At 33.4% G+C, this 11,089-nt stretch overlaps 1 protein-coding gene and 1 long non-coding RNA gene across 2 annotated transcripts; both read right to left on the reverse strand.

The window, feature by feature from the left end:
• Nucleotides 1–2,081: 2,081 nt before the first annotated feature.
• On the reverse strand, nucleotides 2,082–4,607 carry LOC103606924. Its single transcript, XR_551925.1, has 2 exons — nucleotides 3,802–4,607; nucleotides 2,082–3,082 (listed from the first exon to the last, which is right to left on the reverse strand). It is a non-coding gene; the product is annotated as an uncharacterized LOC103606924 (long non-coding RNA).
• Nucleotides 4,608–5,355: 748 nt separating this feature from the next.
• Nucleotides 5,356–10,857, reverse strand: LOC103606925 (protein unc-13 homolog C-like). The gene is made up of 3 exons (XM_008591484.1): nucleotides 10,771–10,857; nucleotides 9,098–9,257; nucleotides 5,356–5,932 (listed from the first exon to the last, which is right to left on the reverse strand). Exons 2-3 carry the CDS (start codon nucleotides 9,217–9,219, stop codon nucleotides 5,647–5,649), a joined length of 408 nt encoding a protein of 135 aa, XP_008589706.1. The 5' UTR covers nucleotides 9,220–9,257; nucleotides 10,771–10,857; the 3' UTR covers nucleotides 5,356–5,646.
• Between the last annotated feature and the right edge of the window lie 232 nt (nucleotides 10,858–11,089).

Genomic DNA, 11,089 nt, shown 5'->3' on the forward strand with positions numbered 1-11,089 from the left:
TAATGGAACAGAACAGAGATGTCAGAAATAGACTCACACACATTTGGTCAATTGATTCATGAATGTGCAAAGGTAATTCAAAGGAGAAGTATAGTCTTTCCAACAAACGGTGTGATGCTGGAACAACTGAACATCCCTATGCAAATTATTGATTAATTATAAATTAGTACATAAACTTCAAACCAAACTTGACACCGTATACGAAAACAGACATGCAATCTCAAAATGGATTATAGGTCAAGGTGTAAAACCTAAGCATATAAAACTTCTGTATGAAAACAGAAAATCTTTGTGGCCTTGAGTGAGGCAAAAAAGTTTTAAATATGATAGCAAAGCCATAATATGTAAAAGAAAAATGAAAAATTGGGCTTCATCAAAGTGAAAAACTTTTGCTCTCTGAAAGATACTGTAATGAGAAAGAAAAGACTAGCCACATACTGGAATAATATTTGCAAACCTCATATCTGACAAAGCACTTGTATACAGAATACAGAAAGAGGTCTCCAAACTCAACAACAATAAAACAAACAACCCATTAAATAAATGTGCAGAAGATTTGCAGACACTTCTCTAAAGATAATGTATTAATGGTAAATAAGTGATGAAGAGGTATTCAGCATTATTATCAAGCAAATGAATAGGAATTAAAATCGTATTGAAATGCCACTGCATACATATTAACTAAATAGAGAGGATCTGACAATACCAAATGCTTGCAAAGATGCAGAGCAACTGCAATGGAACAGAACAGAGATGTCAGAAATAGACTCACACACATTTGGTCAATTGATTCTTGAATGTGCAAAGGTAATTCAAAGGAGAAGTACAGTCTTTCCAACAAACGGTGTGATGATGGAACAACTGAACATCCCTATGCAAATTATTGATTAATTATAAATTAGTACATAAACTTCAAACCAAACTTGACACCATATACGAAAACAGACATGCAATCTCAAAATGGATTATAGGTCAAGGTGTAAAACCTAAGCATATAAAACTTCTGTATGAAAACAGAAAATCTTTGTGGCCTTGAGTGAGGCAAAAAAGTTTTAAATATGATAGCAAAGCCATAATATGTAAAAGAAAAATGAAAAATTGGGCTTCATCAAAGTGAAAAACTTTTGCTCTCTGAAAGATACTGTAATGAGAAAGAAAAGACTAGCCACATACTGGAATAATATTTGCAAACCTCATATCTGACAAAGCACTTGTATACAGAATACAGAAAGAGGTCTCCAAACTCAACAACAATAAAACAAACAACCCATTAAATAAATGTGCAGAAGATTTGCAGACACTTCTCTAAAGATAATGTATTAATGGTAAATAAGTGATGAAGAGGTATTCAGCATTATTATCAAGCAAATGAATAGGAATTAAAATCGTATTGAAATGCCACTGCATACATATTAACTAAATAGAGAGGATCTGACAATACCAAATGCTTGCAAAGATGCAGAGCAACTGGAACTCTCATATGTTCCTGCTGGGAATGTAAAATGATACAACCACTTTGGAAAAAGTTTGACAATTTCTTAGAAAGTTGAATATACACTTATCATAAGACCCAGAAATCCTACTGCTAGGTATTCACCTAAAAGAAATAAAAAATACACACAAAATTTTGTACAAGAATGTTTACAGTAGCTTTGTTCATAATACTCCCAAACTGGAAACGACTCAAATGTCTTAACTGGTGAATGAATAAATCTTTTGCATGTCCATACAATGGAATACTATTTAATCCTTCAATTAATAGACGAAAACTTTTATAATGTTTTTATTTAACAATGTTGCTTATTTATATATGTCAAATGTTGAATTTTCTTCATGATGCTTAACAGTATTCAGCAACGTATAGATAGATATATTAGTTGTTATTTCAATGTTGTAATATGTAATTGTTTCCATAAGCACACCACCCATTGAATGAATTTTCACATCTCAAAGTTTAATGAAAAGAACACTGTGAAGAGTGTTAGATGCCAGTTAAAAGAGCCTGGAGTTTTTGATCCTAAATAATAAAATGATATTACATAAATGAAATAAAAAGGCAGAAGATACAAGAAGGTGTTGCATGTGTTCAATATACATCCATTTATTAATGCATATGCCAGAGGATCACATCATAACTATGCATTTGGAGAAGTCATTAACAAAGCAGTTGCCTAACAATTTAACATGAATTAGCCTGTCTCACTGGTCCGTGTTTTCACACCCAGTAGCAGCATGGTTCCAAGAGTCATGATACTAGTCACTTCTGTTCTTAACCTATCAGATCAGCTTGTTCACAAAATACAGTCATTTTAACAGGTTTTTGTTTCTGCATATATAGGAAATCCACTAACAGTTATGACCATAACTTACAATGACAAAGTACTGTTCTACAGCCAAGTATTTAGGTACAGACTCCAAAAAGTCAAACCATAAAAATACAGAAAATGCAAATATTCATAAACTATTTCATATTCAAAAACCAACCTAGGTATATTTTTATGTACTGAGCTGTACGAAGTTGTTTTCCTATTGCATCTGATGCATTTTGGGCTTATAAAGAACAAATTACAAAATTGTAGCAATTTCTTCAGACTTCATTTTACATTTTTTCACTAAATACATGAAGACATGACTTTTGGCTCCAGTGCAATATATAGTAATGCTACATTCAGTACAAATTATTGAATATTTTTAAAGAGAAAACATTTAACTGATTATAGAGTTAAGTAAATAAGGAATTAGTCATAACTGTCAGAGGGAAAATACTAACAATATAGTTATTTATCACAGGTAATTTTAAGAAACGAACCTTCCATCTCATTTCTACACTTTTAATCCTATGACTTTCTAAAGAATAAAATATGGTAAAGCTGAGATATAATGCTATATACCAAATGCATCGACTTATCTTTTTTACAAATGTGATGTGACCGTGGCAGTTTTAAAGAACAAAATTTTGTCAATATATCAAACATTGTTAAACTCTATTTAGCATTGCTTTGTATAAGTTTGCTTTAATAGCATTTCTTCACAGTGATATTTCAGAAAGGTTGGAAACTGGTCAACATAAAATATTTCCCACCTGTTACAATGACAAAGTACTGTTCTACAGCCAAGTATTTAGGTACAGACTCCCAAAAGTCAAACCATAAAAATACAGAAAATGCAAATATTCATAAACTATTTCATATTCAAAAACCAACCTAGGTATATTTTTATGTACTGAGCTGTACGAAGTTGTTTTCCTATTGCATCTGATGCATTTTGGGCTTATAAAGAACAAATTACAAAATTGTAGCAATTTCTTCAGACTTCATTTTACATTTTTTCACTAAATACATGAAGACATGACTTTTGGCTCCAGTGCAATATATAGTAATGCTACATTCAGTACAAATTATTGAATATTTTTAAAGAGAAAACATTTAACTGATTATAGAGTTAAGTAAATAAGGAATTAGTCATAACTGTCAGAGGGAAAATACTAACAATATAGTTATTTATCACAGGTAATTTTAAGAAACGAACCTTCCATCTCATTTCTACACTTTTAATCCTATGACTTTCTAAAGAATAAAATATGGTAAAGCTGAGATATAATGCTATATACCAAATGCATCGACTTATCTTTTTTACAAATGTGATGTGACCGTGGCAGTTTTAAAGAACAAAATTTTGTCAATATATCAAACATTGTTAAACTCTATTTAGCATTGCTTTGTATAAGTTTGCTTTAATAGCATTTCTTCACAGTGATATTTCAGAAAGGTTGGAAACTGGTCAACATAAAATATTTCCCACCTTTTCTATTTTATATGCAAAAATCATCACAATATATCTGTAACTATAAAATTACAAATGCTTTCTAGAAGGGGCTGCATTTCTAGTTATGGTAGAAAAGGGTAATTGTAAGACATCTACAACGAGGTAAGTCTAAATAAAACAAAATTTCAGTAATGGATGCTTTCTGAACTGTGAGCAATATAAACTAATTTAACAGACAGCTAATGTACAAACTCAAAAGACTAACTGTTTTTTAGTATGTTTAACAGATGAGAGATTGGAAATGAAATGAAATAAACATTTTAAGAGATATTTTGGATATTTCACTTTACATCGTAATTTTGGCACTTCATGGAACATTTATTTTCCAAAGACCAGCATCGGTATAAAAGTTCAGGGTTTCTACATACCTTGTAGACATTGTACTTGAGTACCTGCAAACATTGAAATGTAGTGAAATAAACATTCCCATGTATTTGTACATGCATGCAGCAGTCAAACAATAATAGTTTGTGAATTCTCAAAGATCCCATCTTGGAGTATTCATTTCAAGCACTCTCTTCTGTAGATCTTGTTTCAGATTTAAGTCTCACAAACTCTTTAGCCACATCATCGCCAGTCCTCTGAGAGAGTATTCTAAGGATAGTCAAACCAGTTTCATCCATCGAGATATTTTTCAAAAGAGGATACCATGCCCCATAGCTTCCCTTTTCTGCTATGTTCCGTAGCTGAATGACTGTCATTCCGATGATTCGATCTTCTCGGGCAAAGCAGTAATCCTTAACAGAGAGATGAATTTCATAGGCCCCTGGGCGGTTTTCATTGCCCAGAATGCTGTGTAGATTAAAAATGCAAATTTTGAGCAAAAAACTTCATCTAGGAATCAATATGGTTCTAAAATACTGTTGAAAATATACTACATTGTATATTGATTAATTAAAGTTAAAAAAATTGTATACACTGTTCAGGCTATTACGTTGGCAAAGAGAGTATTATATTTTAACCCTGATGCAAATATCCTTTACATTTTACTGAGACTGTCTTTGCATAGATATTACTGGAAATCTAACTTTAAAATGCCTTCTGTCCCTGTTAGAAAAAAGATATGTTTTACTGCCTGGATGTTAAGCATATTAGTAGAAATGGGAATTAAAATACTAGCTTTCTAGAAGGGGCTGCATTTCTAGTTATGGTAGAAAAGGGTAATTGTAAGACACCTACAACGAGGTAAGTCTAAATAAAACAAAATTTCAGTAATGGATGCTTTCTGAACTGTGAGCAATATAAACTAATTTAACAGACAGCTAATGTACAAACTCAAAAGACTAACTGTTTTTTAGTATGTTTAACAGATGAGAGATTGGAAATGAAATGAAATAAACATTTTAAGAGCCTTTCTAGAAGGGGCTGCATTTCTAGTTATGGTAGAAAAGGGTAATTGTAAGACATCTACAACGAGGTAAGTCTAAATAAAACAAAATTTCAGTAATGGATGCCTTCTGAACTGTGAGCAATATAAACTAATTTAACAGACAGCTAATGTACAAACTCAAAAGACTAATTGTTTTTTAGTATGTTTAACAGATGAGAGATTGGAAATGAAATGAAATAAACATTTTAAGAGATATTTTGGATATTTCACTTTACATCGTAATTTTGGCACTTCATGGAACATTTATTTTCCAAAGACCAGCATCGGTATAAAAGTTCAGGGTTTCTACATACCTTGTAGACATTGTACTTGAGTACCTGCAAACATTGAAATGTAGTGAAATAAACATTCCCATGTATTTGTACATGCATGCAGCAGTCAAACAATAATAGTTTGTGAATTCTCAAAGATCCCATCTTGGAGTATTCATTTCAAGCACTCTCTTCTGTAGATCTTGTTTCAGATTTAAGTCTCACAAACTCTTTAGCCACATCATCGCCAGTCCTCTGAGAGAGTATTCTAAGGATAGTCAAACCAGTTTCATCCATCGAGATATTTTTCAAAAGAGGATACCATGCCCCATAGCTTCCCTTTTCTGCTATGTTCCGTAGCTGAATGACTGTCATTCCGATGATTCGATCTTCTCGGGCAAAGCAGTAATCCTTAACAGAGAGATGAATTTCATAGGCCCCTGGGCGGTTTTCATTGCCCAGAATGCTGTGTAGATTAAAAATGCAAATTTTGAGCAAAAAACTTCATCTAGGAATCAATATGGTTCTAAAATACTGTTGAAAATATACTACATTGTATATTGATTAATTAAAGTTAAAAAAATTGTATACACTGTTCAGGCTATTACGTTGGCAAAGAGAGTATTATATTTTAACCCTGATGCAAATATCCTTTACATTTTACTGAGACTGTCTTTGCATAGATATTACTGGAAATCTAACTTTAAAATGCCTTCTGTCCCTGTTAGAAAAAAGATATGTTTTACTGCCTGGATGTTAAGCATATTAGTAGAAATGGGAATTAAAATACTATGTTGCACCCAATCATTGGAGGCAGGGTCTCCTTTTTCATATCAAGATTGTACGTAGAATTGGGCTGCTAGTGGTATGGGAGCTAGGCCAGAGTGGAGCGGTACCTCTCTGAAGAATATCTGTGCCATTTTAACATCACTTACTACAATATCTTTTCTTTACCACTGACTCCTGGATAAGTAGTTATATCTAGGAGCCTTTTCTCAGGGGAATGCACTGCATAGACTATCAAGCACTTAGATACTAAATTGGATACAAATTTCCAGAGTGAATCAGTTCCAGCAGAGCCTGGTGCTTCAACGCCAGTTCTTTCCTATGGTAACAGTTAGACCTGTCAGGTGTGTGACTGAGGATGGCCTCTCCTAATAACAACCTAAGACAACTTGTCAGTGCAGAATGGAGCATAATGAAGAAGGCTGAGTGGTGATATGCTGGGAATAATCTTCCTCCCCTCCTTATTTTAATTCATTCTCAGATATTCTTGACTTTCTAATGAATGCACATCTATTCCTCAGCTGTACAACCTTAAAAATTCTTGCCTTTTCCAGATGATTTTTTCTGATGAAACATTTTGCAGTCAAACTTCCATTTCTGGGTAACATTAATAACTAAACTGTGTACCTATGTTAGAGAAAATCTGAAATAATATGAAAGAAAATGGAATCTTGGTGGGTAAAAATAGAAGTGCAAAATATGATGGGAATCAGATCTTGTGAATTGAAATGCATCAAAATGCTGCCTTTTCTAAGAATAGTGGTCTTAGAGTGTTATATCTGAATTTTGCATGATTCAAGTAATTCCTAGAACATCTCAGAAGACATTTTAATTGGGTCAAAGTTTTTATGTAATTTGGGAGCATAAATAGGTGGAATCTTGTCAGCTGGTTTATTAGCAGGGATTAATGTCATTAATATAATAAGAACCCTTTTGATAGATATAGTAGGATAGTTAGGTTTTAATGAGTAGTAAGAAAGTAAAGTATTCAGAGCACAGAGTTCTGAAAGGACTGTGGGAAACCGAGAGTGAAAAACAAACCTGTGAAGACTTTTGGTGTATGTGAGTAAATGCCTAGGGCTTGGTCCTGTGTCCCCCATCTTCTAGCCATCCCTAGATCAACTCATTTAGATTTATGGAATTAAATAACATCTGTATGCAGATAACTCAAGTTATATCCAATTACATTTTTGTCATCTCTTCTTGGGTGTCCAATGGGCATCTCCAAATTAATAGATTTAAAACAAATTTCTTGATATCATTTCTTCTCCTTATTTTCCCATCTCAGTAAATCACTATCCACCCAATTGCTCTGCCAGAAATCTTCCAATCTGCCCCAATTGGATGCACTGTTCATCCTCCTCCTTGTACTTTTCAATAGAAAGCTGACCTGTAGGACTACGTCAAGAGGGTGTCTCTATGCTCTGACTTCCAGTTGATTTTGGCCAAAAAGGGAGTCCCATCAGGAGAAGAGAAGTGATGAGAGTGAGGTCAGAATCTTTATTTCACTTGCTTTTTGCTTGTGAGGCTGCTTCCCTCTGTGGAAGGTCCCTGCTTCTTTTAAGGTGACTGATCACACATGAAGTTTTCACTCTCCAAGTTTAGAAGCAGCTCTTCGTCTCCTTCCTTCGGGCACAGGAATGGTACTAGCCTGGATACTGCTAGCCCCAAGTCACATCACTCACATTTTTATAGTCCCCATACACTCATCATATTTTTCAATTCCATTGTAAGTAAGCTGATTTTGATTGATTGTGAGAATTTAAGTGATATACTGTTTTTCTCATGTTCTACCTCCAGTCCACGTCAAGAATTTACTTCCAACACATATTCTTTTTTTTTTGTTGCTTGCTTGCTTTATTTTTAAAAATTAAGAACATAGTAACTAGCATCTTTTGAGTGTTTAAAATGTGCCAGTTACCCTCTGCTTGACACTTTACATGCATCTACTTATCTTCTCTTCAGATCGCATAAATCTTTCGCCTTTTTACTTCCAACACATATTCTAAATTCTTCTACTTCTTTCCATTTTCCTACCACCATCTGATTAGTCACTGTTATCTGTTTGCCTTTACTATTGCAATAGCCTTCTAATTTGTCTTTACATTTTGGTCTTGCTTCCCTATAATTATTTTTCTATACAGCAAACAAACTAGTCATTTAAAGATATAAATCAGATTGTTCATCTCCTCATCCGAAAACCCTTCAATGGGCCTCCTATTGAACTTAAGAATTGCAAAGCCTTGTGTGCTGTGGCATCTGCACTTTGACTACCTCTGCAAACTCATTTGATCTTACCCTCTTACCCATGACGTACTGTTTCTTAAATATGTTAGGCTTGCCACTGCCTTAGAGTCCTTGCACTAGCTATTTTACTTGGCCTAAAATGCTCTCAACTCTTTCCTGCATGACTGGTTCTTTATTTATTCAGGTTTAAGTTTAAAAGTCCCATGCTCAGAGAGGCTTCCTTGACCATCTAATTGAAGCAGCTAGTCATATAGTACTTAATACCATGTGACACATTTTTCTGATTTTATATATCATTTTGTTTATCATCTAGTCCTCATTTGTAGAAAGTAACTTCCATGAGAGGTAAGACCTCCTATTATACATACTCAATACCTATAATATTGCCCGATACACAATAAGCACTGAACAGATATTGAATGAATGGAAGGGATCTAAAACGTAGCCTTTTTCATTTCCCTGTAATCATCAATAAACAGGAATACTTCAACCTATAGGTTTTGCCTTCCGCAGCCATTTCCACCCTGAATCCCTCAATAAGTTTAGCTGTACAATGGCTATTGGCTGTTTGAATAAATGAGTTGGGTTTATGACTTACAACTGAAATGTTTCATTGTACTTCGGTGACCATGTGTTGCTTTTTGTCTTTGTGCCTTGTTTTCTCTTCTTGTCTCCGAGGTTGGGTCCCAGTATACAGACTTCCACAAAGGGGCGGAACATTGCTGTGGTCTGCCAGTTTAGCTCATTAATAGCAACCACTAAAAATTGAAAGGAAAAAGGAAGGGAATAAAATTTTAGTGAACAGATATACGGAAACTTAGCCTTGTCTATTTGATCCTTAGAGTGAATTTTTATTTTTAAAAATGATTTATGAAGCCATAACTTGCATTTGATAGTGCCCTAACCCCACTGACAAGAAAATGCCCTCAAAGAAAAGACAATTTCCTCTCTGAAATGTACACTTGATGGAGCTTTTAGCTCTAAGCTGTGTGGCACTGGCATGGTGAAAAGTTAGCTGTAATTGAAGTGACATCTGTTACTAATGTAAAGTTACTATTCTTTTTCTTTAGGAAAAAATATGGCGTTTTTCATATTAAAAGTTATGTTCATCATAAAATATTTAGAAAATATACAAGAAATAAGTTAAAATAAAAGTCTAACTTTACCACTGAGAGACAATGACAATATTTTGGTGTGTATGCTTTCAGTATTTATTTACTTTATGTACAAATGTGTTCATGATGTAGTACAGTCTTATGGGTAGCTTATTAAAGTCTATCATGGATAGCTTTCTAATTCATTATTTGTTTTCCAGATGCAAATACTCCATTGTGTGAATATTCAATCCTATATTTAATTAGTCACTTATTATTAAACATTATGGTTGTTTCCTAATTTCAGGCATTATAAATAATTCTTACATAAACATTCCCAGATGTACACCATTGCTCATCCTTTGATGATATCCTCAGGAAAGTATCTCATAATTAGAATTTCTAATGCAAGAGATTCGTTAACTTTATGGCATTTGATATTGGCAAAGTATTTTTCAAAAATATTGCAGTACTCTGACAGTATATAGGTATGTCCCACTTATCTGTATGCTCACCAATACTGTATATGATGTATCTTACACTATAGCTATGTTTCTTTTATAATACAAAGATACATTATGTAATGCAATTTTAAAATATATTGAGAGATCATGGATTTTATCAAAGTGGATATTATTTAAAGTGACTAAGTCTATATTAATATAAAAATAGAACATGATTATATGAGCAAAATGTTAACCCTTGAATTTCACCTTTGAAATAATCCTTGCATTAAGATTGTTTTTGCAATATAAAACTAATAGATTGAGCCACTCACTAAAAAAAACTTTATGTGAATAGTAAGAACAAGCTAACTTACTGTTTAAATAGTAAGAACATGCTAACTTACTGATGGACATGTTATGAAGCCAACCATAGTACTAATGTTCAGTGAATATCACAGCACCAAGCACAGAATAAATGTTCAATACACATAATTTTGAAATTTAATCCATGTATTTAAGATATTTTAAATAACACAGGCTAAACATCTGTGCCATTAATTTTCAGTTTTAAATCAAAAGTTTTGGTTTCATGAAATTCTGAGCATATCCTGAAATAATGTAATACACATTTAAAAACAACAGATCCTAGAAAAATTATATTCTTGATATAATTATTGCTGCAGATGTTAAAGTTTAATAGGCTGTTTGATTTATCTGGACCTGAAATGTACCTTTTACAGTGACTTTGTGCTCGCCAATTCCTGGGGTGGCGGTAATATCCACATGAACAGAAATCTGACCCACTGCATCTTTGGAGGAGCGACCTGCAGATAAACAGAAGTTTACTGGCCTGAACTTTCAGACTGCTTAATCATGGACATTTATGTTCTCTGCAGAGGAGACTTAAAATATGTTATTGGAAATTAATAGTTCTCTCCATTAATAGCTCATGATATGTATATTCCTGGGGTGGCGGTAATATCCACATGAACAGAAATCTGACCCACTGCATCTTTGGAGGAGCGACCTGCAAATAAACAGAAGTTTACT

The sequence above is a fragment of the Galeopterus variegatus genome, unplaced genomic scaffold (genome assembly GCF_000696425.1).
Source record: "Galeopterus variegatus unplaced genomic scaffold, G_variegatus-3.0.2 Scaffold6962, whole genome shotgun sequence".
Classification (NCBI taxonomy): Eukaryota; Metazoa; Chordata; class Mammalia; order Dermoptera; family Cynocephalidae; genus Galeopterus; species Galeopterus variegatus.